General features: G+C 39.9%; 1 protein-coding gene across 2 annotated transcripts in view; it reads left to right on the forward strand.

Annotated features, from left to right (window-relative positions):
• The window catches only part of USP10 (ubiquitin specific peptidase 10), a 72784-nt gene that overhangs the window by 27552 nt on the left and 20074 nt on the right, over window positions 1-25158 (forward strand). The window contains exons 1-4 of one of the 2 annotated variants that reach the window (XM_058528397.1): window positions 3610-3665; window positions 3946-4014; window positions 10470-10530; window positions 15583-16626. In XM_058528397.1, the coding sequence (XP_058384380.1) occupies window positions 3621-3665; window positions 3946-4014; window positions 10470-10530; window positions 15583-16626 (1219 nt within the window). In that variant the 5' untranslated portion in view covers window positions 3610-3620. Of the gene's footprint in view, window positions 1-3609; window positions 3666-3945; window positions 4015-10469; window positions 10531-15582; window positions 16627-25158 lie in introns of those variants that run through there. The other variant, XM_058528398.1, reaches the window with a different exon arrangement.

Here is a 25158-nt window from a genome sequence, read left to right on the forward strand (position 1 = left end):
TATGCATTTGAGGATTGAAAATAGATCTGATTATGGCAAGAGGATGTGACTCGTGTATTTTGTCAGGGTTGTCTATTAATATATGTGAGCCAGTGTTAAGGAAATTACTTGGAGTTCAAAACAGCTCTGGCTAGCCACTGTCAAGTGTTAAATGATATTTTGGCATTGCATAGTTGATAGCAGTTGCTTATGGTGTCTTTCTTGGATTAAATGTTTTCATCAAGATCTAATCTGTTGTCAGTGAGATCTTGAAACTAACACAGGTGCAAACTTATAACATCTCTGCAAAATGGGTATATTTGAATAGTTGTACAATGATTTCTGTTGTTTACATTGACTTTTTACAGTTAATTTTTGGAATAGATAAGGTATTAATATGGTTCAGAACTAAAAACTCTGAGAAGATACAAACTAACAAATCTCCCTCCCGCTCCACTCCCCCCACTTGGGGTCCCCATGGCTCTGAGTAGGTAGACGGCTGCATCCTCTCCTGGGTTCCTTTTCCAATATCTCTTTATGCAAACACAAGTAGATATTTCTATTTTCCTCCCTTTTTTACAGCAAGAATGTTTTCTTCATTTAACAGTACCTTGGACGTTTCTCCGGATCTGTACGTCAAGCTCTTCCTCATTTTCCCCCAGTGAGTGACTCTTGTAAGCAGATTGAAGGTGCATATCTGTGGAGAAATTATTGACATGAAGTTGTAAGAAAAGCACATTTACAATCTATAGCAACGTTTTTAAATAATACTTTGGAAATAAATAAAAATAGTAAAATTGAAAATAATAGAAGAAGTCTTTTCTGGAACCTTTCTAAGCATTCCAGTGGTTGGCTGTGGGTTGGCTCCCAGCCCAGCCGACTAGCGCAGGGACTGGACTAGCGCTGGGCCCCGGGGCCTGCATGCAGGCGGGAAGGCTTGTGTGCGAGTAGCTTGGAGTCACGTTTCCTCCTCCCTCTCCCTCTTATTGACCAGATTTTATTAAATCATTTGGAATTTTAGTTCTCTTACTGGGTTAACCAGATCTCTCTCTTTAAAAGAGTTTAGACTGTATGTGTACTCAAGTAAGAGAATGTGCTTAGAAGTGTGTGTTAAATGAGCATTTCATTTTTATTTTTCCAAGAAGAAAAGCTACCTAAAGAAAATAGCTTAACAATCCTGTAGAACATTCCAGTTTTCATCCTTATGTCTTCCCCACGTTCTGAATTAAAGTAGAGTCCTTCCTTACCATTCGTAAGAGAAGATAAAATGGATCTTTTACTGCAACGTTTCTGCTGTTGGTATTAAATAAAACAGCGTGATTCCAGTGTAGTGACTCTTCATGTTTTCTTTAGACCTCACAGCTACAGTGTCAGCAGTGTCCTGGGTCTCCTTCTCTGTTTACCACTCTTGTGTCTCTTGAGTTCCTTTTCTGGAATTCTTAAGCAGGCACCTCCCCACCCCACTCCAACAAAAGAGTGTAGGGGTGTCAGAATGTTGTTTTTCTTTTGCACTTGAGTAATAATCTTCACAATAGAATAGAATTCTATGAAAACAAAATACTTTAGAATTCTAGGAACAAAATACTTTTTTCTTGGAACTTTCAAAATACTGCTCCATTGTTTTCTAGTCTTGTTGATTCTGCTGTTAAGACCTTCTGTTGAGTTTGTAAATTTAGTAATTTAAATTTAATAATCTTCTGATTTCTGTGGACACTTCCTTGTTCTCTAGTAGGTCCTTTTTCTTGGCATTCTGTTTATTTTACCTGCTAGAATTGCTTTAAGGATACAAATCAGAATTTTTTTTAAGTTCTTTTCTGTTTCTGTGTTCTGTTTACTCAATCATTTTCCCGTAATTTTAATTCCCCCTAATTTACCCCTCACATGTCTTGTGATTGTTTGTTGTCCATTCATATATGAGGGCTGAAATCATATTTTAGTGGGTGTGTTTCCTCGGCAGTTAAGGTGGTTGCTGTTTCTCCAGCAGGATTCTCTTGTGAAAATTTTCATCACCCGCAAAAGTTCTTTTGTGCCTCTTTAATCAGACCTTCTCCAGACCTTGACAACCACTGATCTGTTTTCTGTGCCTATAATTTTGTCCTTGAATGTTATATAAATGCAATTAAACAACATTTGTAGCCTTTTGAGTCTGACTTCTTTCACTTAGCATGATGCTCTTTTAGAGTCATTGAGTAGTATTTCGTTGTGTAGACTACCACATCCACCACTTGATGGACATTTGGGTTGTTTCCAGCTTTTGGCGGTTATGAATAGAGCTGCTGTAAACATCAGCATACGGGGTTTTTTTGTGGACATAGGTCTTCAGTTCTCTTGGATAAGTACCTAGGAGTGGCATTGCTGGGTTGTATGGTAAGTAACTTTATAAGAACCTGCCAGACTCTTTTCCAGAGTGCCTGTAGCATTCTGCATCTGTATCAGCCACGTAGGGAGTTCCAGTTGCTTCACGTCCTTGCTGGCACTTGTGTTGTCAGACATATATTCTCCTAGTCTGTGGCTTGTCTTTTTAATTTTCTCCTAAGTTTTAAGGTTTACATCTAGACTTAAAGATCTTTATCTGCCGTGGAACTGTAAAGAATACTAGTCAGCAGTGTCATTTCTTCACACACACCTCACCCTGACCTCTCTTCTGCTTCCTTTTCACTTAAAAGATACCTTTCCCTTCCAGTGCTTGGTGTTGTGCCTAAGTGACTTTAATATAAGCTTTACCCCCAGGTTGGAGATGATAAGACAGTTTAAGCTCACTGAGCTCACAGTGAAAGTGTTTCAGAAGACCATTTCTAGATTGTTTTGGGACTCTCCTTATTTTCACCATTACTATCAGTGCACAGTTTCTTTGTGGACTTTTGGAAGTATATGTAAATATTTTATGAAGATATTTTGGTTTTAAATCTGTATTTACAGTCTTGGTAGCTATTGCCAAAGAGCCTTCCAGAAATATTTTCCCCAGAAATATCAGTGCCTTCTTACCGATAGGGTACGAGAGTTAGTTGCCATTTATTCACATTTATGGTAATAGTGGGTATTATCCATTTGTATAATAATAAGCTATTGGTTATATGTGAATCACATGCTTGTAGATTTCCCTCCAAGTTACTGGACTATCGGCTCCATTAGAGTGGAGGAATCACAACTCTGCTGTACCATTTTTATCCCCGGTGCCAATGATCGTGCGTGGCACTTAGTAGGCTCTAAATGTTATGGAGTAAGTGAATGAGTAACTAGCGAGTGATTTTCTGTTGTAGAAATCTAGGCATACTGATTCCTTGTCTAGGACTTATTTCTTGAAGAACTGTTAGGCAGTTGCCAAACTTGCTTCCATGTAGTTTAGCCAGTTGTTTTTCCATCAAGTCACATTTAGAATTCTCTGAAATGAGGATTCACAACTGTGCTTGTGTCTATTGAATAATGTTTATCTGTGCGTCATGTTCCAGTACACTTTTAAGATAAAAATCACATATATTTTTAAAGATCATTCATCAGGATCATTAACATTTTGCTCTTTTGGATTTCCCTATCTCCCCATTTGAACCACATTTTCTGCTTTTCTTTAGTATGTATGGCAGAGAAAACTGAAAAGGAGGTAATGACATGAGTCAGCAGAAAGGTAAATGGAACAACTGGAAATGTTTGTGAACCAAAAAAATTCTCCTGCAAGCAGGACTCTGCTTGTAAGTTTGGTGTACAAAATCGACCTATTTCAAAATAAGCTTTATCAACTTGAGTTTTCTTTGACAATTTATGGAGAAGGCTAAGTAGTATTTTCATGTTTGTAATTGGAAAATACTACACCTAGAAATCTCAGTTTGCAGACCCTTGTTTTGTTTAACCGAGAAAGGGTCTTGGGGATTCTGGCCCAAATATTTCATAGGATTATTATAATATATAGCATTTTTTCCAAAAGTATATAATTTGTGCATTTTATGTGATCAGTGATTCTCTTTTTTTCAGTATATTTTTGGAGATTTTAGCCCTGATGAATTCAATCAGTTCTTTGTGACTCCTCGCTGTTCAGTTGAGGTAAGACAAAACTTTGTTTTGTTGAGTATATGTGTAGATAAAATTAATGGTTGTTTTACTTTTTATTAATTTATGCTTTTTGATAAAGAATTCAAGTGTACAGAAAAGTGCAGAGACTAATATGAGAAATGCCTGAACCCACCAACCAGATTTGACTAATATTAACATTTTGCTATATTTATAAATGGCAAAACATTACAGATACAGTTGAAGCCTCCATTGTACCCCTCTCCTGTCTCATTCCCTTCTTCCCCAGAAATAACAACTCGGCTAAAATTGGTAAGTTTTTTTTCCTGGCTATGGTTTTTGCCTTTTATTACATATACCTGTGTTGTGTAGCAACAGATAGTACGTTGTATTGTTTTATGTGGTTTAAAATGTCACATAAATGGTTTCATATTATATTCATCATTTTGTAGTTTTTTATTTTAAGCTAACGTATTCTTTAGATTTATTTATGCAGATACATTTTGTTCTTGTTCTTTGATTTTAATTGCTAAATACCATTGGTGGAACATACCATGATTTATTTACCTTTTTTTCTGTTGAAGACCATTTAGGTCTTTAGTTCTTCCACTATTACAAAAATGTTGCGATAAACATATTTTGTCATGTCTCCTCATGCTCCTCTGTGTTTCTCCAGAATATATTCCTAGGGATGGAATTGCTGGGTTCTGCAATTTCTGTCTCTAGTTTTACTAGAGACAGCTGATGTTCTTTTTAAGTGGTTTTAACAGTCTCCGTTCCCATCAACAGTGCACAAGAGTTTTCTTGATCTTATTTTTTTTTTTTTAATTCTTGGTAATTCTCAGTATAGGCATATATAAAATTTTTGTTAACCTGATGGGTAATAAATGGATTCTCATTGTTTTAATTTACATTCCCAGATTACAAAGAGTTGAGCACTATTTCATTATTTTCATATGTCCATTGGCAGTATAGACTTCTGCTTCTATGAATTATCCCGTCTGTATCCCTTGTCCGTATTTTTTATCAAATGGCATATCTTTTTTCTTATTGATTTATAGGAGTAATAATCTTCGGTTTTGCATATTATGGGTATCTCTTCCTGGCATGAGGGCTTTTAAACTTCATATGTGATGCTTTTTTTCTTTTTTTTGGTGGGTAAGGGCAGTGCATTTTTATCTTTATAATGTCAAATACATTGATTTTTTTTTTCCTCATGGTTTGTGGATTTTTGGTTTTTAATAAAATATCTTTAAGAAATTCTTCTCTTCCCTGAGGTAATAAAGACATTTGTTTTCTTCTAAAAGTTTTAAGGTTTTTGTTTTCACTTTAGTATGTAATATAACTGAAATTGAGGTACTGATTTGTGTGTGTCAGGTAGGGATCTAACTTCCTCTCCCCCATGGCAGTGTGAGTGGCACTGAGAACTCAGCCCTTATTTGTAGTGCCCCCGCGTCAGGTCGCACATCTCCATATATGCTCAGTTGGTTGTGGGTCCCCTGTTGTGTGGGCCTTTTGCTTTATCTCTGTATCAATACCCCATGTTTTAATTGCTTCAGCTTTATAATCAGTCTGATGGTAGGACACACACCCTCTTCTTATACTTACAAGTATTTTGGCTCTCCTTCATCCTTAACTCTTTCTTAGGAATTTATGATCAGTATGTCAAGTTTCATGAAAAATCCTATTGAAATTTCAGTTGAAATTGCATTAAAATTATAGATAATTTGTAGGAGAATTAACATCTTTATGATAGGTTTTCTAAACATGATTGTGGTGTATTTCTCCATTCATTGAGGTCTTCTTGTATGTCCACTCCTTATGTGATTAATGGTTTCTGTTTTAGTTTAGTAAAAACTTATTTGGAACATTTTTCAGCTTTATGTTTTAAATATGAAAACTGTTTAAATTGCTTTGAAAAGGAAAAAAGGGGGGAGAAGTAAGTACATCAAGTTAAATCTTAGTTAACTTTTAGATCCCTTAATTTTAAGATTTTATTTATTTATTTTTCCCCCAAAGCCCCAGTAGATAGTTGTATGTCATAGCTGCACATCCTTCTAGTTGCTGTATGTGGGACACGGCCTCAGCATGGCCGGAGAAGCGGTGCATCGGTGAGCGCCCGGGATCCGAACCCGGGCCGCCAGCATCGGAGCACGCGCACTTAACCGCTAAGCCACGGGGCCGGCCCTAGATCCCTTAATTTTAGAACCCCTGATAGAGATACACAGTTGTCTGTTGGCACATGTATTAAATATTTATGTAGGGAGTTCTGTTATTTGATAAAATGGGGTAGGAGAAGCTGACTTCTTAGCATAGGAGTCAAAGGCCAGGGTTGGGGTCTGAGTGGGCCACTTACATGTGACCTTGGCAAGTCCTTCCCTCTTCACCTTGACTGCTTCAATTCTAAATTTTTTTTTAGGGTTGTGGAGGTAGGGTTAAATGAGAACATACTGAAAGCAGTATTTACACTATACAGATGTAGGAAAGATTTGTTACTTGTTTTCTTCTCCTTCACTTTAGGAAAAAGAAGGAAATCAAAGAAAATAAAGCTTATATTACATTTCATTTTAGAAAATGGGTAAATTCAGTTCAGCGTCATCTCTATCTCTTGTGCTCATTGATGTTAACAGTTATGATTTTAAGGAATCTGAGGATATGAGCTAGGAAATAGTGAAAGCTAAATTATTTATTGTATTTCCTAAGGCAATAAAATATATTTATGCATTTTAGAATTCTGTAGAATAAAGATTGAAGTTTAGTTTTTTCTGATTAAAAAACAGTTAATTAGGAAAAATGTAATCAGATCCCATATTCCTCAAGCCTTACTGTTAATACTCTACTAGTAATTCAAATTTTAAATACTTTCTGTCTTTGAATCACAGTAAAATGGTTGCCAGGAACACCACAATCTAACTGTGTTCTTTGAGATTAAGGTTTTAAAAAATGATAAAGCCGAATTTGTGTACGTTATAGCTTTTCTCAGATGTGTGTTTATGTGTGGGTTTGTGAGTGCCTGTTTGCAGGTCAGTGTCAGAATACAAACTTACGTTTTCCCACGATATGAAAGTAGAAGATGTGTCATATTTCAAGTCTGAAGAGCTGGGTTCCTTCCTCATGTTGCCACCTAAACAGGGCCAGCAGTCTTGGGCAGTTTCCTCCATCTCGTTGTGCCTCTTTTTTTTTTTTTTTAATTTGAAAAATGGAGAATGCTTATTTACCTCACAGAAATATTGGGAAATCATTAATGTATGATGTGATAACATTTAGTGAGTACCAAATGTTAGTAGATATGAAGGATGTTCGTGGTAGACTTATGTCAGACTTTTTATTTGCAAAAGTAATTAATGACTGTCTCTCATCAAAATGAGTTATAGCCAGAAATCTTAGTATGTCTGAGCTTATTTGGGGATTTTCTGTTTTTTTTGCCTTTGAGCATGCATTGAATTTGGGGGAAGGTATGACAAGTGTTGTCTGTCAAAATCACGTATGATCCAGTAACCCACAAAAGGGAAATGCGGGCTAATTAATGTGATCGGGCTGAGTTGTCTTTCTCAGTATATAATTATTATAATTCAGGGGTTTGGATTTTAATAATAATATAATCACAATAGGACATGGACTGTTTAATGGGGTGGTGTGTGGTTGGATGGTGGGTGTGTGAGGAATGATACCTCACTTCCACTGCATTGTCATTTGTTTGGCCTTTCATCTCGAAGGTGAAAGAATTGCACCTTGTACCTGCACTGTTCCTTCCATGTGGCCATGGCACAAATTAGAATCCAGCCCTATTCTTCGAATACTTTTTTGGCTATAAGGAACTTGATAAAGCATTTTTTCTCTACTTGAGGCCCAGAATTGAAAAATCAAAATTTGAGAAATGTAGGGTGTTAAAAATGTGTAAGCTCTCTCTTTCTGCAAAAATCATCATACCCCTCAGCTGAGAATGTTTTGACTCCTTTTTAGTTTGCCTGTTTGAAAGCTTGCCACTGGGAAGATAGGGTGGTCCTTGGTTTAACAGAATCAGAAGAAACAAGTTCCACTGATTTTTGTATGTGCTCTTAAATGGGAGGGTAAATTTATAAAAGGTAACTGATATCTTTTCTAAAGCTGTGCTCTAGTTTATAAGCCAGGGTGATTTAAAAATGAATTTCTCCAACTGGAAAAAATAAAGTCAACTTATTGAATAAGCATGTTTTGAATCCCAGTCATAATCATGTTATTGGTGTTCAAAATAGGGAGAGAATGCTCATTGTTCTTGAAACTTCCTAGAATCACAGCATTGGAGGCAACACGTATACCTCAACCAGTTACTGAATAAACAAGCCCAGGATAGCATAGTACAGGCCATAGGCGCGTGCACGTGTGTGTGTGTGTGTGTGTGGTGTAATGCAGAGTTAAGACAGTTATTCTCAGTGGTTTGGTGTCTTAATGGGATTTCAGAGGAGAGATTCAGGGTTCATGAGGGTCCTGTTGATGGAACAAATAGTGGCAGCCAAAAAGATTTTAAAGCATTGCCTTCTTACTGAAGGGCCCAAGTATTGACTTCACAAGACAGTAGAACTGTTTTCAGACTAAGTTGATTTGACTTTGTATCTAATATAACTAGATTTCAGTTTTTTACATTGCTCAGTTTGCATTTGTTTGTGAGATTTGATGTTTTTGCTTTGATTTTTAAATTCTGTGTTCTTTTAACTAGCTGTATAGTTAAAAAGGGAACTTAGAACAATTCTTATAATTTTATTCTGCTGTGTATTTATTATACTCAATTACCACAGACTAAGGGACATCTTATGAGTGGCAGAGGTGTTTTGAATTAAAGGAGCCATATGCCTCTAGAGAAGGAAATACACACACACATTTCTTCTGTGCCGGAACTCATTTCAATATTTAGTAACTCCCACAAGTACACTCTTACCAGATTAGTAAATCAAAATAAGTGTTTTAAGCACACTAACAGAAAATGGCGGTATCACGCCCTGGAGTCAGCTGGGTAGTCTTTCAGATCCTGCCTCTACCGCTTAACTAGATGTTGTGTGCTTTTAAAAAACAAACAAAACGCTTTTAGCTCCTTAACATTTCCAGCACCAGGGGGCATCCTAGTGTCATTGATAGAAAAAGAGAAGGCATTCTGTGTATGGGAGTTTGCTAAACTTCTTTTGTGACTGCAGAGGGACATGAACCTGACTCCTGGCTTCCTCAGATGCACCTTTCTGCTCCATAGGTCCGTTCCGGCAGTAAGTGCTGGAGCGCCTGCTGCGAGTGTTTGAATGGTAGTGGAATGGTCTTTGCACTGCAGCTGCCAGGCCAAGTGTAGTCCATTTCAGCACACAGAATGCTTTCTCCTTTTGTGTCACTGTGATGAATACTTGGATGCCCCCATGAGGTGGAAATGTGTGCAGTCTCAAGTCCTGAGAGCATTCAGTTTTTGAATCACTGTGTTTTCTTAGCTTCTTATTTGTCATTAATTCTCTGGGGAGAGAACTTGGTTACTTGGAGTGATAAGCTTTTATCTCTGTGATTATTGAATCGACTTGCTAAGAGTTGATTGTGGAAATCAGCTGAGGAAGCCACTTAAACAGCAGTTCTCAAGTAGTAGTGGGCATAAGAATCACCTGGGTGCCTCTGAATGTCGCAGACTGCGGGACCCATCCAGGCACCCCAGGCAATTGCACTGCAGGTGATGCAGTGAGCAGACTTAGAGAAATGCTGCGTTAGGATGTCATGGTTTTGTTTTGCCTTCAGGTAGCAGTTATCTTTGCATTTACCTTACCCCTTACCATCCTAAACTTCCTCATCTCAAACATGTCCATTTGAAACAGTTCCAACTCTTCAATATTATGAAATAGCTAGGAAGGAGAAAAATTTGGTGTATTCATAATACTCTCCCTTCTTTTTACAAAGAGGTCAGACACTTGCTGTTTTGCTTTCTCTCTTCCAAACAGGGAATGTGATTTCTAACTGTTAATTCGGTTTTTTAAGGCACCGTGTTAAAAAGGGAGCCTCAATTACCAGACTTCCCATTCCCAGTGGGCTTTCGCCTCCTTCTGCCATGGGCCCGGCCTCTGCTGGCTGTGCTGACATACAGGGTGATCCTGAACATAAAGTACAGGCGCTCCCTAAGAGTCGTCTTTACTAGTGGACAAACACAAGGGGGCAGTCTCTAACATCCTGTAGAACAAAGGGTGTATCGTAAGCATTTTATCCTAGCTGATTTACATGTCTATTGGAGTCCATTTTTGTTTTTTGCCTCATTTTTGGATCTGTTTAATAACAATAAATATTTAAAAGCATTCCTATGGTGTTTTTTTCTTAAATGAAGATGATTGAATTTTACTATCTCTCCATGTGTGTTATTTTGGTAAAAATAATGTCATGAGAAGAAGTGGCATGGATAAAGAGTTATAATGAAGTGTTGCTTTCATGAAATAGTGTGTGTCAGATTTTAATGTTTTGTTGAATTAAAATTTGTTTTCCACTTCCCTGTGCAGCTTCCTCCGTACAATGGAACAGTTCTGTGTGGCGCACAGGCTGCAGACGAACTACCTGATGGTAAGCTAGTTCTCTCCTGTATTCCCCTGATGTGAATTCTGGCCGTACGTGCTGGGGGGCAGGCTACCTGGAGGCAGCATTTCCTGTTTGTTCATACTTTTTGAGTAAACATTCCCTTACTGCTTGATGTTTTTGCTGTAAACTATAGCAGGTTTTATCACTGAACCACTTTGACTAATGAATTAAAGTTTATTCTGTGCTTCAGGGTATCAGATGTTCAAGGTTTAGTTAAGGAAATAGTTGTTCAATTCTGTTTTTCCTCACAGTTCTCAGTGGCACAGGTATGTTCTTTCTGCATAGTGAGCGCTGTCTGTAAGAGTTGTGAAGGGGGCTTTCGGCCTGGTGTGGGGGCTGCTGGGCCCAGAGCTGGCGAGTCTCTGGGGTGTGCTCTTTGCATGCCTCAGGGGCAGTTCCAGTCTTTGGTTTCTGCAGTTTGCTTTTCTGTCTCTGTCTGTTGCTGATGCTCTTGAGAATTCAGGTAACCTCTTTACCTCCTGGTTTGCTACTGTTTTTCGCCTCTGTCACAGACACTGAGCTGAGTAGTGGAGATGGTACTTATTGAGATGCTGTGATTTTGTGTTGTTTAAGCACCCAGTGTTTAAATAACAGCGGGCTCATTTAATTATTGGAGGTTGCCATGGCACAAGTCAGATCTGTGTAGACCATTTTTCAGTTGGATCATGTTAAAGGCTGTTGCTGGCCTTGGAGAAGCTGAAAGCCAGACCTTTTATTTGAGAGCCAGGGATTTGGTTCCCAGTTTCGTTAGTGTGGTCAGATCTATGAAAGTGGTTTAATTATAATTTAGGTTTAAATATAAATCTTGAAAAGGCTATCCAAACTTTTTCTCTATGGTAAAATCAGAAAGTGATTATATCTAAAATTATTAGCAGTTTTAAAAGAAACAGTGATGTAGGAGCCCATAAAGGAAAGAGCGGTTCTAATGATGGCTTAGGACGAGAATAACGTAAATGAAGCTAGGGGGACCCAAACGCCCTTGCCGGGGCTGCCCAGCCCCTGGAGGGGCTTTTTCATTAGAGTCAGTCAGATTTCTCTCTCTCTCCATGTACTTTGCTCATAGTAAGCATGCTGCAGATGTTTACTCAGTGCTTAGAAGGGTTTGATTATTTTCTCTTTCCTGTTACTCTTTTGTTTCAGTTCAGTTAGTGGCTCCACCATCTTCACTGCGGTGTAGATTGCAGCCTCCACCAACTCCTCCTCCCAGCATGCAGAGTCCTGATTCCGCTTTCCTCGAGTCCATTTCCTCCTCCTCTTTCTCACGCCACGCCCTTCCTTCCAGGCTGTCCTCCCTGTGCAGTTATTGCTTCTTGGCTCTTTTTCTCCATTCACTCCTCTCTTCCCTCAACTCTATCTTTTATTCTGCTGAAAACACAACTGGAATCTTGTCACCTGCTCACACTGTTAGTGACAGGCCAGCTTCAAGGCCCCCTTTTCTCTGAGGCGTTTCTGTCCTCTTGTGTCTCCATTACTTTTATTTCTTTTACAGTGCCTATCCCCCTGTGCAGTAATGAATCTGCCTCCCTGTTTATGTTGAGTTCAGCTATGGAGGGCAGGGACCATAATTCATCCATTTCTGTAGTGTCTGGAATGTTGTAGACCCTCAACATGTTTTTGGATGAATAATTTAGAATGATTTATTCTACCTCCCACCACAGCCAGCTTCAGCAAGCTCTTTGCAGGGGCTCCTCCTCATGGCATGCTTTTATACCTGTGCGTTTTTGAGTCGGTTCCTAAAGCTTGAAATAGCCTATGCTCCCCTTCACCCCACAAATTCAGTTTCGTGCCAGTTCCACTGACCTCTCTATAGCTTCTGATTGAAATTGACCGCTTTCTTCTGTGTCCGGAAGCATTCTTTCTGTCAAGCTGTTGAGGACTCATCTCACCCTCCCTCTGCATTGTCATCTTCAGTCCCATGTGTTGTCTCCCTAGTAAGTGTAACTCCCTGAGGCAGGGACCTTGCCTTACTAATCCCATGATAAGCACTTTGCACATAGCTAGGTGCTCATGATTATTGAATCAGCTTGCTAAGAATTGATTGTGAAAATCAGCTGAGGAAGCCACTTATAAATTATTTTTTATTTACATCTTTTTCCATCTTGAGGTATATATGTCTTTAAGGTTTTTACTTTTTTTTTTTTTTTGTGAGGAAGATCAGCCCTGAGCTAACATCCATGCTAATCCTCCTCTTTTTGCCGAGGAAGACTGGCTCTGAGCTAACATCTATTGCCAATCCTCCTCCTTTTTCTCCCCAAAGCCCCAGTAGATAGTTGTATGTCATAGTTGCACATGCTTCTAGTTGCTGTATGTGGGACGCGGCCTCAGCATGGCCGGAGAAGCAGTGCGTCGGTGCGCGCCCGGGATCCGAACCTGGGCCGCCAGTAGCGGAGCGCACGCACTTAACCCCTAAGCCACGGGCCGGCCCTGAGGAAGCCACTTAATCAACAGTTCTCAAGTAGTAGTGGGCATGAGAATCACCTGGGTGCCTCTGAACGTCGCAGACTGCGGGACCCCATCCAGGCATCCCGGGCCATTGTACTGCGTGTGCTGCAGTGAGCCGACTTAGAGAAATGCTGTGTTAGGATGTCATGGTTTTACTCAAGCTGGTTTTCCTTCCCCCAGCAAACCCACTGCCTGCATGTGCCGAGCGCGGAGTTCCCACTTACCCAGTATATCGACTGGGTTGTTGAAAGCACGAGTTTGCAGGCCTCCCCCGACTCCTCCAGCTGGCAGATTGGGCTTTGTGCTGACCTCTCTGCCTTGCAGTGCAGTGACATGTGTGTCCATGACGAGTGTTCCTAGATAAGAAAAGGAACTGTTCTGGGTAGGAATCTGTCTTCCAGTGATGTGATCAGATGTTATTCTGGGTGAATGTTTTGATAATAGCTGTAGCATATTGAAATAGTTCCATTAACGTCACATCACATTCTGGAATGTTTTATGATATGATAAGATTAAGAATTGAGATGTGGAAGGCACTGTGTCTGTTGGAGATAATCAAAATCTTGCACAAGCTACATGACATGGTGTGTACTAATTTTTAATTTAATTCACAACGTACACCACAGTCTCCAAAGGGTAGCCTCCCCATGCGGAGTGTTCTTCACTTTTTCAGGTACATCCATTTCAGTCCATGTAGCAGCGTTGCACCCTTGAAACGTCGTGAAATAGGTGATGCCTGGAAGCAAAATGGACACTTCACCTTTAGGTATAATAATAGAGAAATAAATTTCTCTTTGGTAATTCTTTTCAGAGTAAGGAAACAGAAAATTAGTGCTCAGGAGCCAGAGGATTTAAATTGTCATATTGGTGGCTTTTTATATAAACTTGCTGTTAGGTGTCATCATCATTAGTATTCTTTTTTCAGGAACTTCTTTTTGTTGTTGGGCAGGTATATCTCCCCCCCTCCCTCCCAAGGGGGTGTGATATCGAAACAAATGAAGAATTAGGAGATTGTTTAGGCCCCGGCCCCCCACTAACTTGCACTTAACTGGCTCTGCTCTGGGGCTCTATTTTTCCTTCTATAAAAAGACTTCCAAGGTAAAATATATTCAGTTCTCTGTAATAGAACACGACTCTTGGTATTAAGGTTCTTTTGCTTGAAATACGTACCTTGAAAAAAAGTTGGCCTCTTATACTAGACTTGGAGAAATCTTCAGCTGTGCACTAAAAATAATTTAAGGCATGTATCTTTTCCTTAACTTCAAAATTTATAACTATTTCATCAAATATAAGATGACATTAATGCTTGGCATCTATTGAAAGACACAAGTGATTCTAAAACTCACCCTAATTTCAGAGATGTGAACTATGAAAAAATGTACATCTTAGAATTGATGAAATATATCGATTGTTGTCAGTTGGCAGGAAGTATTGAAGTTTGCAAAGAGATTTTTAAAGTTCGCAGGGCTAACTTTATCTTTTAGTATTTTTGGAAGTACTCTCACCACCCATGGAATTAATCCAATATGAATTCATTTAGTAGATGTTTACATGCATTCTTGCAAGGCTATTTTCAGACTTCAGTTAATGTTGTCAGTGGAGATTATCAGGAGATGGATAATTCGAAAGAGTGCCTCTGAAGTGCACTTTTATATAGAGCCTTAATTCTTGGTGTAGTTCATATGTTTTGAATTATTAAATTGCACTAACTAGAGAAGCTGTACATATAGCAGTGATTTTAAGTCCTTAGGTTATAGTCATCATGATTTTTTTTTTTAATTAAGTTGTCCAAAATACATGTACCATAGTCTCAGGCATCGTGTGAGCTAATGAAGTCAGATTTCATTGAGGGATTTTATTTATTTATTTATTTATTGTGAAATTTTTGTTGTACATTCTTGTTTATCAGTCACCATATACGTGCATTCCTCCACCCCTTGTGCCCATCCCCCACCCCCCTGGCCCCTGATAACCACCAGACAGTTCTGTCTGTCTGTGTGTTGGTTTATCTTCTACATATGAGTGAAATCATGCACTGTTTGTCTTTCTCTTTCTGGCTTATTTCACTTAACATAATACCCTCCAGGTCCATCCATGTTGTTGCAAATGGGACGATTTTGTCTTTTTTTATGGCTGAGTAGTATTCCGTCGTACATATATACCACATCTTCTTTATCCCATCATCAGTCAAAGGACACTTGGGTTGCTTCCATGTCTTGGCTATAGTGAATAATGCTACAATGAACATAGGGGTGCGTAAGGAGGGGTGTTTTTAGACAGGCAAAATATTATTTGCTTTTTGTTATAATTTCATTTTAATTTCTAACTTCTGAAAGTCTCCCTTAGCTACTCTGAGAGTGGAAAGTAAATACAGGCTTCTGTTTTTCATATTCCCAAATTAAATATAATTTTATAGTTATTTATTTTCAGCAAATTACTTATTCAGCACAGATATGTCATAGCTTTATTAATTAGAAGAAGACTTCAAGGTTTCAGTTTTCAAAAAGAAAATAAAAAATTATTGAGACTTTTCTAGTTTGTATAGCTGTGTTCTTAACTAATGGGATAATTACTGATGGTTTTCTTTCTAAACAGGACAGGAATATCAGAGAATTGAGTTTGGTGTGAATGAAGTAATTGAACCCAATGACGCTTTGCCGAGAACTCCCAGCTACAGTATTTCAAGCACATTGAATCCTCAGGCCCCTGAATTTATTCTTAGTTGCACAACTTCCAAAAAGACCCCTGATGACCTGGATAAAGAAGCGAACTACAGCTCCATCGACTGCCAGTACCCAAGCTCTGCGCTTGCTCTGGGTGGCAGTTCTAATGTGGAGGCAGAAGTTTTGGAAAATGACAACGCCTCTGGTGGTCTTGGACAAAGGGAGCGTAAAAAGAAGAAAAAACGTCCACCTGGGTATTACAGTTACTTGAAAGATGGCGGTGAGGGTAGTATTTCCACAGAAGCCCTGGTCAATGGCCATGCCAATCCAGCAGTCCCGAACAGTGTAGGCACAGAGGATGCAGAGTTGATGGGCGATGTCCCCCCGTCGGGGACACCCAGAACTTGTAGCAGCCCTCAGGACTCCACGGACTTTGTCAGTGACGCTGTGCCTGGTGGTTCTTTCCCTGGAGCCCTCGACAGCGATACCAGGACTGCAGGGCAGCCTGAGGGCTGCCCCGGGGCTGACTTTGAACAATCCTGCCTCCCTGCAGAGGCTGGCAGGGACAGCCTGTTGAGGACAGCTGTGGCTCAGCCTTATGTTGGGACTGATACTACTGAAAACCTTGGAGTTGCTAATGGACAAATACTTGAATCCTTGGGTGAGGGCACAGCTGCCAACGGGGTGGAGTTGCACACTGTGGAAGGCACAGACTCGGACCCGGCTAAAGCCGAGAGCGCTTCCCCTCTTGCTGACGCCCCGGCCTCTGCTGCAGGCGCTGCTCCCGCCAGTCAGCCTGCTAAGTCATGGGCCAGTCTTTTTCATGATTCTAAGCCCTCTTCCTCCTCGCCTGTGGCTTCTGTGGAAACTAAGTATTCCCCTCCTGCCACATCTCCTCTGGTCTCTGAAAAGCAGGCCGAAGTCAAGGAAGGGCTTGTTCCAGTTTCAGAGGATCCTGTAGCCATAAAGATTGCAGGTATAGTTGAAAAGATACAGTTCGAAGTGAAGATGGGAGCAGATCTCATTGCCTGTTGAATGAGAAGTTTGAGACAGTTTGGGCTTATAAACTGTGGTGATAGATCATTACCCAGAGCAGTAGTGGATTACCTGTGTGTTAATAGGAATTTCTGAAGAACGTGTGTGCCTTAAATGTTATCTAAAAGTAAAATGATACATAAGCAAAATGGGGGGGGGGTGTCATAACCTTTATGTTAAGAGAAAAATCCTTGTCTATTACCAGTCCTTTTCTATTGACAAATTGACGTTTCCATTTCTTGCTTTTGATTAAGTAGCTCTGCCCGTTGTGTGACTGTGTAATGGACTTGTCCTCTGTGTTATAGCTGTTGTACACCTTTGGTATGGGAATCCCTGATGTGAACTCACTTTGCACTGTTTCTTTCCTCCATTTCTTAAGATATAAGAAAGCATTTGGGTTTTTTCTTTTTAATGCCTGTTTTGGACTGAATAAATGGGTTTTACTCAGTTTTAGCACGCCAAGGTCAGCTCTTGACGGGAAAAGGAAAACTAACAGTTTGGCCCAAAGTTAACATTTTATTTTGAAGTGCTAAAGCTCAAAAGTAGGACCCATTCACAATAAAAATATAAAGCTGCATAATTTGCAGTTGTTTTTTAAGTTCAAGTAGGAAGCCAGAAATACAGAGGAGTGTGGATATTTATAGGTATCTAAGAAGCCAGAGATATTTCTCTGGTTTCATTGTACCAAGAAGTTTAGTAGCCACCTCTTCAGATTCTTGCTCCATTAGCTGAGTTAAAATAAGCGGTCTCATGTATGTTTTATGTGATATTTTCTGATTTAACATTTTGGAACGCCTGGCAGCATTTCCAGGATGAGAATGAATGCAGTAGCAAGCTGCAAAATGCATACCCTTTGATGAATGGTCAGAATTCCATCACGTAGAAAACATTCTTTTGATGGCAGTAAGGTGACAGCAAGCAATACTTTAAAAGAAAAAAGTGAGCATTTTATCTCTTATAGAAAATACTTAATTTTGAATATCTTGGTGCCTGGAGTTCTCTTAAAATGAGAAGGTAATTAATAGGCCAGTCATTTTGAGCTTCATATATATTTTTAAAAGCCGGGTAGTTTCTTTATTATAACTTTCAGAATGTATTCATTGCAAGGGAATGTTGTTATAGTTAGGATAAGACTGCATGAACCTTTGTTATAGATCATTTAAGTTAAAAGTTTATTTTTAACCTATAATGAATGAGAAATGCGTGGTGGGATGCTTTTTAAAATGTGTGTTTTAAGTTCAAAGTCATGAAGACCTTGTAATTATACCTTTGTTCCTACTTCACAAAGGAAAACCTCCTATTCCTGGGAAATTTTTTCAATCTTTATTTAAAATAAGAAAGAAAAGCTTCATTTTAAATGTTTTAAAACATTCTAGTCATGTTACTTTAAATGTGGTTTGATACATAGTTTGCTGTGTTCTGCTTATGTTAAAATCTAAGTAACCTGCTAAAATCTGTTAACCTGCTTTGTAAGACAGTGTGTGGTAAGACACTCTCAGTTCCGTGTATTGGTGGAGAGCGTTGTTGCAAACAATCCAAGTAGTTATATTTGCACTGATGTATTCTGTTCCCCCATGCCTCCCCAGCAGATTTATTTTCTTAATCCTGTTTTGATTAGGCCAGTTATAAAAGTGTTTTAATTATCTGGGTAAAAGTGTAGTTCCTTTTAAAATACTTCATTCTTTTGAGCTTGTCGATTGAGGCTTAGAAGTGTAGAATGTAGATGCTGACGGTTTTCAGTATTACGTCCTGTAAAATAACTCAGTGATAGTAGTCACACTTAATAACTCTTGGAATCATGTAGAGCTTAAGTAAAGTGGCATTTGGAATTTTTTTCCTTTTGTCGTGTTCTTCTACTTAGAGATTTACTTTGTAAAAATGGTAAAATATGTTCAGTTTGTTGTAAGTCAGATCCACGACCACAGACTTCCCTTTAATGGGCATGCTTTTAAGCGTAGGGCCACTTACTTTAAGCAGCGTTTAACTGTGAAATTCTGGCTCCATTAAAAGATCTATTGATGTTGGTTATCATAGAATTTGACTTGCGTTAGCATCTAACTGGTTCTACTGAGAAAGTAATTTTTATGTTTATCATTTACTTACTAACTTTTGGGAAAGAGGGAGAAGGGAACAGTTCAGATTATCAAGTTTATTGTTTGAGTTCTTAGAGTAATAACAATATCCACAGCCCTTTTTTTTTTTTTGGTGAGGAAGATTAGCCCTGAGCTAACATCTGTTGCCAATCCTCTTTTTGCTGAGGAAGGTTGGTCCTGGGCTAACATCCGTGCCCATCTTCCTCTACTTTATGTGTGGGATGCCGCCACAGCATGGCTTGATAAGTGGTGAGTAGGTCCACGCCCGGGATCCAAACCTGTGAACCCCAGGCCGCCAAAGAGCAGTGCACAAACTTAACCACTATGCCACTGGGCTGGCCCCTCCATAGCAAATTTTTGATCCCAGGTTCATTTATTTTGGATGTCTACATTCCTAGATCATCTGCCCTTTCATAAGTCTGCGCTTAATAAATGCCAACTAATTTTTGTATAATCACAAGTGAAATACAAATTAGGAAGACAAATCAACTGTAAACAAAGAAGAATCACATGTAAGGCATTTTGAAGTGAAATACAGCCAGCTCTTGATTACTCGTAAACTGTTACCTGTTAGTTTAGTGGGTTCTGCTTTCACCTTCTTGGTGGCAGGGCCATCTTCACGGTGTAGGTTATTTGTCAACGTTTTGTTCCGTTGGCTGTTTCTTCTTTAAGTATAAACTCGTAGTTAAGAAGGAGGTAGAGGAGGAGCACTTCACTGAACACACTAAGTGTCTTCCCGACCCCACAGGGAGTGTGACCCGGAACAGAGGCTGCAGAGGTGCGCATAGGGGACCTGTGTGTCAGTGCGTGGTGTCTGTGCTCTGAGAGGGGATATTTGCCATTTTTCAGTAGGAATAACTGAGCCTGGAGGTGAGAAAAATAAACTTGAAGATCTTAGCTTGTGTTTGAAAGTGGTTGCACAACATTAGACATACCCATATTCAGGAGCAAGTGTGACAAATACAAGTGACGTAGGGATTGTCTGTGCTGTTGCTCCCTCCATTAACACCCGTCATTGAGAGTTGTTTGAAATTAAATATATCCCTTTAACGAACATTAAACTTTTCCTGGGTTTTTACTGAGGTACATTTATCATTTCCCCAAACCTAAATTGTATCAGATGCTTTCAAATCACAAATAGAGCTATTTTGTATTTTGTTTTCTTTTTAAATTGTGTATCAGTGTATTTTGTTTTAAAGGAGTGTAGATAATGGTGGGCAAGGAGAGAATCTAGGCCAAATGCCCAAATAAAATGAGTTAAAATTTCAGTGAAAGAGAATTAGATAAACTGAGGTTTTTTGTTTTTTTTTTAAAGATTTTATTTATTTATTTTTTCCCCCCAAAGCCCCGGTAGATAGTTGTATGTCATAGCTGCACATCGTTCTAGCTGCTGTATGTGGGATGCGGCCTCAGCGTGGCCGGAGAAGCGGTGCGTCGGTGCGCGCCCGGGATCCAAACCCAGGCTGCCAGCAGCGGAGCGTGTGCACTTAACCGCTAAGCCACGGGGCCGGCCCGATAAACTGAGGTTTTTGACAGCTCTAAAAAAAAATTCTATTCTGTGAGGAAGTTGAAGTATCTGCTAATATCATTTATATGAATTTTTGTCCAGACTTGTTTAGTATATGATTTTGCACTGTGGTTTTATACCTAAAAATTTTTCCTGGAGGGAACAACAAAATCATTACAAGTTGAATCTGCTCAGAAAAATGAATTCCTGTGTCCGTATTTATTTTAAATGTAAACAAAAATATATCCTATGATCTTTATTTTTGTGGCTTATAAATTGTATTTATACTTCCCCCCTCCTTGGGAAATGGTTTATCAAATATTTTGCGTTTTCTCTTCAAATTGTCCCAAGTGGCAAAGGTTGTGACAATGTAGCATGCCCTAAGCTGAGAAGCTGCAGCTCCTGTGTGCAGGAGTCCATGCTTGGGGGTCGAGAGTTCATTCCATATCTGATTCCATATGGATTGTGTCCTTGCTGATTCTTATGATGCTCTCTATTTTATAGAACTAAATTGAGACCCCTCCACTTATAAAATGTAAGTTGATCTGTAGCCAGTGGGTAGTGGTATGTTTTGGTCACTTTGCTGTCCTCCACCTGATTAGGTAGCGAAGATAGTGTGTGTGCTTCCAAAATGAGGTAATGAGGAAAAGAAAAACACGTGGAGAATGTTCTAGACAGTTAGGAATATGACAGAAAAGCAGGTCAGCAACATCAGAAGGTCGATTATGGGCCAGTTATTGAGCCTTAAGAATCAAAAAAAGTTCTGCACCTTGCATTTTCTTGGGTTTTAAGTGATAATATAACCTCTACATCCTAATTTTAGGAAAACAAAATTTGATGCGTAAAATATGTGTAAGTATCATCGCAGCTTATGTTGACATAAAAGTTTACAGTGCTAGTATTGCCATCCAGTGTGTAAATCATTTCATTTGAATAATTTGTGGCAACATGTAAGCTACTGTGTATGTCTTGAGATACAAGAAAGGATGTTAACCACTCAGTTTTTCTGTCAGCAGATTTCATAAGAAAGTTGAACTTTAATTCAACCACTTAATGTTGGAGGTAATACAAAGGTGAGGAGACCAGTTTCCATTCTGTATCTTTTCTGGGATGGAGTCCTCTTGGCGTTTTGTGCCATTCCAGTGACATTGTTCTGGGTAGCCCCACCAATTCCTGTAAGAAAGATGGAGTGGGGAGGCCATGTTCCTGAAGTTGTGTCTAAATGGATCTGGGTGGTAAATTGCACTAACAATGATGAATTGAAAAGAAGGCCTCTGGGGGAAAAGTTTGTTATTACAGCCAACTTCTGATTATTTGCCCTAAAAGAAGGTAAAATAGATAACCAACAGTGATGACTTTGGGCCGCAGGTCAGATTTAAAGTTTCAACCTCAGGAAGTAGCCTACCTTCTCTCCTTCGTGGCTGCCCTTCCCAGTTATGGTTCTTTTGACCTCCATAATTCTAGTGCTTCTTGGACTTCAGGCTAGGAATAAAACAGTAAATGGAAATGGTGGTGGTGTTATAAAAGGAACTTAATAGAGCCGAGAGTTATACCAAAAAATTAAAAGCAGTATTCATACTAGCTTGTCTGCAAATCATGAATAATTGACTTTTGAATCATATCACTAGGATTCATTCATTTTAACAGGATTCAATAATAGTGATGGGTGATAATTAGAATTGTCTTTGCACTTGCGCTATTTCATTAGGAGGGAGAAGAGGAGGAGCACATGGATGGACTTTATCAGGTGTTACTGTCTGGATCAGTTTGTGGTTATTGAAATTATTCAGGGGGAAAAAGGCTCAATGTACAATATGTCACAAAACTGAACCTTTAAATTGTTTGGATATTTGGTTTTTAAGAGAAAATCCTAGACAATATTTAATCTGAATTTTTTTTACGGTCTTTCATTCTTTTTGAAATTATTAATATGTATTCACAAAACGTTCAAAAGTTAATTTTAAGGAATTTAAGCTAACTTATTTCTTCTTGGAGCACTGAAAATTGTTGGTTCTCTCAAACTCCTTTCGAACTCAATTTCTTTTTTCCTTCTCTTCCTGCCTGTATTACCTCTTTATTTTCTAATGTGGTTTACGGAGCGTCTGTAATGAGCTGGCCATCCTGCTAGGTGTTTTCTGTACATGCCTTCCTTACCCCGCATCCTCACAGAGCTGTGCATGGTGCAGCTCGTTGTCTCTGTCTCAGGTGAGGAGCGAAGGCATCTGCTCCAGGTGGCAGGATGAAGGAGGTGGCAGAGGCAGGCTGTGAACCCTGTCGTCTGGTTGTCTTCCTGGACTCTTGCCCTTAGTTGTCTTCCCCATGGAGTGCTCCTGGAGGCTCTCTGAACTATGTGGTAGAGTGACTTTTAAAGTCCATGGGGTCATTTCTGACAAACAAACCCGGAAGGAGTGATGAACCATAATCAACAACTTTAGTCTCCAGGTGTTTAATTTGTCCCAAATTACTGTCTAATGAGTACTTACTGGATGCCATCCACTGGGTCAGTGAGTAGCAATTGCCTTGCCTGGAGGGTTGTCCAAGGAATAAGATAGGAAAGGAACAGATGGCAGTTGTTTTTAGCTGAAGGAGAGAAGTAATCATTTGCAGAGGGGTGTAGGGGAAGGAGGTGAGGGGGTGACCTGATGGAGCCAGTGAGGATGGCATATCAGGCTGGGGACAGAGAAGGCCTGAAGTCCTGTTACCCTGCATGGGGAGGACTCAGCTGTGCGGCTGCTGTGTGAGGGTGTTGTCTGTGAGGAGCTCCCTGCTCAAGGAAGGAGCTGCACACCCTAACACAAGATAGATAGCGAGGTGTCTGCTCCCTTGGAGACCCACGGTGCGCAGCTGCCAGGTGCCTGTGGGGAAGACTGTCCCCCAGCAGCCTGCAGTCTTACTTTGAGAGTGGGGTTGAGGCTCACTGGAAGATAGAACAGCAGAATGGTACTATGTTTTAGCTCATAGAAGACTTGCCACAGTGGGGAAAATTTTTTTAGAATAACAGCATAGTTATTAAGGAAAATCTAGATTGTTCATTGTCTCTGTATTTTCTAAGTCTGTAAGGACCTAATAATCTACATTTATGAATATTGTGCTAGAAGGCTCTTTAAGAATGTTAAAGACTTGAAAAGAAGCTAGTTTAGTACATTCTCTAATAAACATACTGAGTGTTCTTTTGTTCTACATTATGTTTTAGAGTTTTGCCTTTCTGATTTTGTAGATATATGTCTACTCGGAATGTTCCATCACTTGCAGTTACTGAACAAACCACTAGGTGATAGTAAACGACTTGAGTCTAATATTGTGCAAGATCAGCGGTGGAACAGCCTCTTTACCTTTTTTACCTGCTCCTTAAAATAAGCAAACCGAAATTAATGGCCAGAAGCTGGCATTGATTCAAGGGAAGGGTTGATGTACAAACTAAAGGTTTCTGTCCAACCAGTACACACTGGTTCCCAGATAAATGTTGGAAAGAAGTCAGCTAATGGTCAATTTTAAATTGGGTGTATTTTCTGATTCCACAGGGCTTGAATATTCCTGCCTCCAGGTGTGTGGATTATTCTGAGCACGTAACTCAGTTAAGAACATAAGAGGAGATGTGTTTTCCAGTGCAGCTTAGAGCAGTTAGTTCTTGATATTTTTGCACCTGCTTCCCGTTTGAGAATGGAGTTAGCTTTCTCATAAACGATTTTTTTTATTTAACAAGATATGAATTCAAAGTGCTTTTGACCATCTGTAAGCATGTTTTTGAGTCTGTTAAAACAGTTGACATGAAAAGGAAGTGTTAGATAGATCTTGTATGCCTATCCCTTTTCATTTCATTTCCATTGTCTGTATTAAACAAGAATTAATATCGTCAAGCCCCCTCCTCACCCCTCCCGCAACCTTCACCCCTGCCCTCACCCTAGAAGACTTTGCCTCCCATATCATCAAGAAAATTGGGGTTGCTATTTCCTTTCTCCTCCTTCCATAAACCTTGGTGAGTCTGCCCTTCCTTAGCTCCTTCCCTCCCACAGTCCCGTGAGCCCCTTAGTGACCCCATCCTGTCTCACTTCTCAGCCGGGCTTCCGGCCAGAGGACCCTGCATGTGTGGTATCCACTGTCTCTTCCCTCCTAGAGGCTCTAGAACCTGCTTCTACCCCCCCCCCGCCCACTGATTCACACTGCTCTGTCTAGGTCACCGTATGGGTTCTTCCTGGCCTGTCACTTAGGCGTAGTTGTGCTTCAGGTTCCCCTTCTGGCTCACTGTTCATCTTGCCGCCTGTGCTGCCAGAAGGTCCAGTTCCAGCCCTGAGCTGCAGGGCTGTGTGTGTATGAGAATACATTATCTGCTGGTCTGGGTGTACTGTTTGCTGGTGTACCTCTTACCAGCACCCTGAAGACTGAACTCATTATCTCATCACTGCACACAACAGGAAGTAACCCTCTCGTCCTTTTGTGTTCCTCCTCCAAGTGGAAGGCACCGCTGTCCCAGCCGGAGACGTTCTTCTGGTGTCAGCTGCAGTTGGCTGTCATTGGCCCCTGGCCTCCTCAGGGTTCCTCCAGTCCTTGGATTGGGCTGAGCACCTCTTCACTGAACCTCTTCAGCTTGCCTGCACTGCCATGTCCCTTTGTCACTGGTCTGCAAGCTCTTCTGCAGCAGGGCCACCTCTCAGTCATCTCTGTCCCTCCAGGACCTGGTGCCAAGCAGGACTCAGCAAATCGCAGTGTGTCATTTAACAGAGGTCCCTGTGTTAGGAAGGCAGTTGATTTTGAGTCTTATGCTTATGAAAAAACTTATTATTCATTGTTTTTAGATATAAAAATACCATGGCAAAGATTCACAGGTGTCATGCTTGAGTGTTCATTTGGGATTGAGGGGGTTGATGCTTATTTG

The sequence above is a fragment of the Diceros bicornis genome, chromosome 32, assembly GCF_020826845.1.
Source record: "Diceros bicornis minor isolate mBicDic1 chromosome 32, mDicBic1.mat.cur, whole genome shotgun sequence".
Taxonomy (NCBI): domain Eukaryota; kingdom Metazoa; phylum Chordata; class Mammalia; order Perissodactyla; family Rhinocerotidae; genus Diceros; species Diceros bicornis.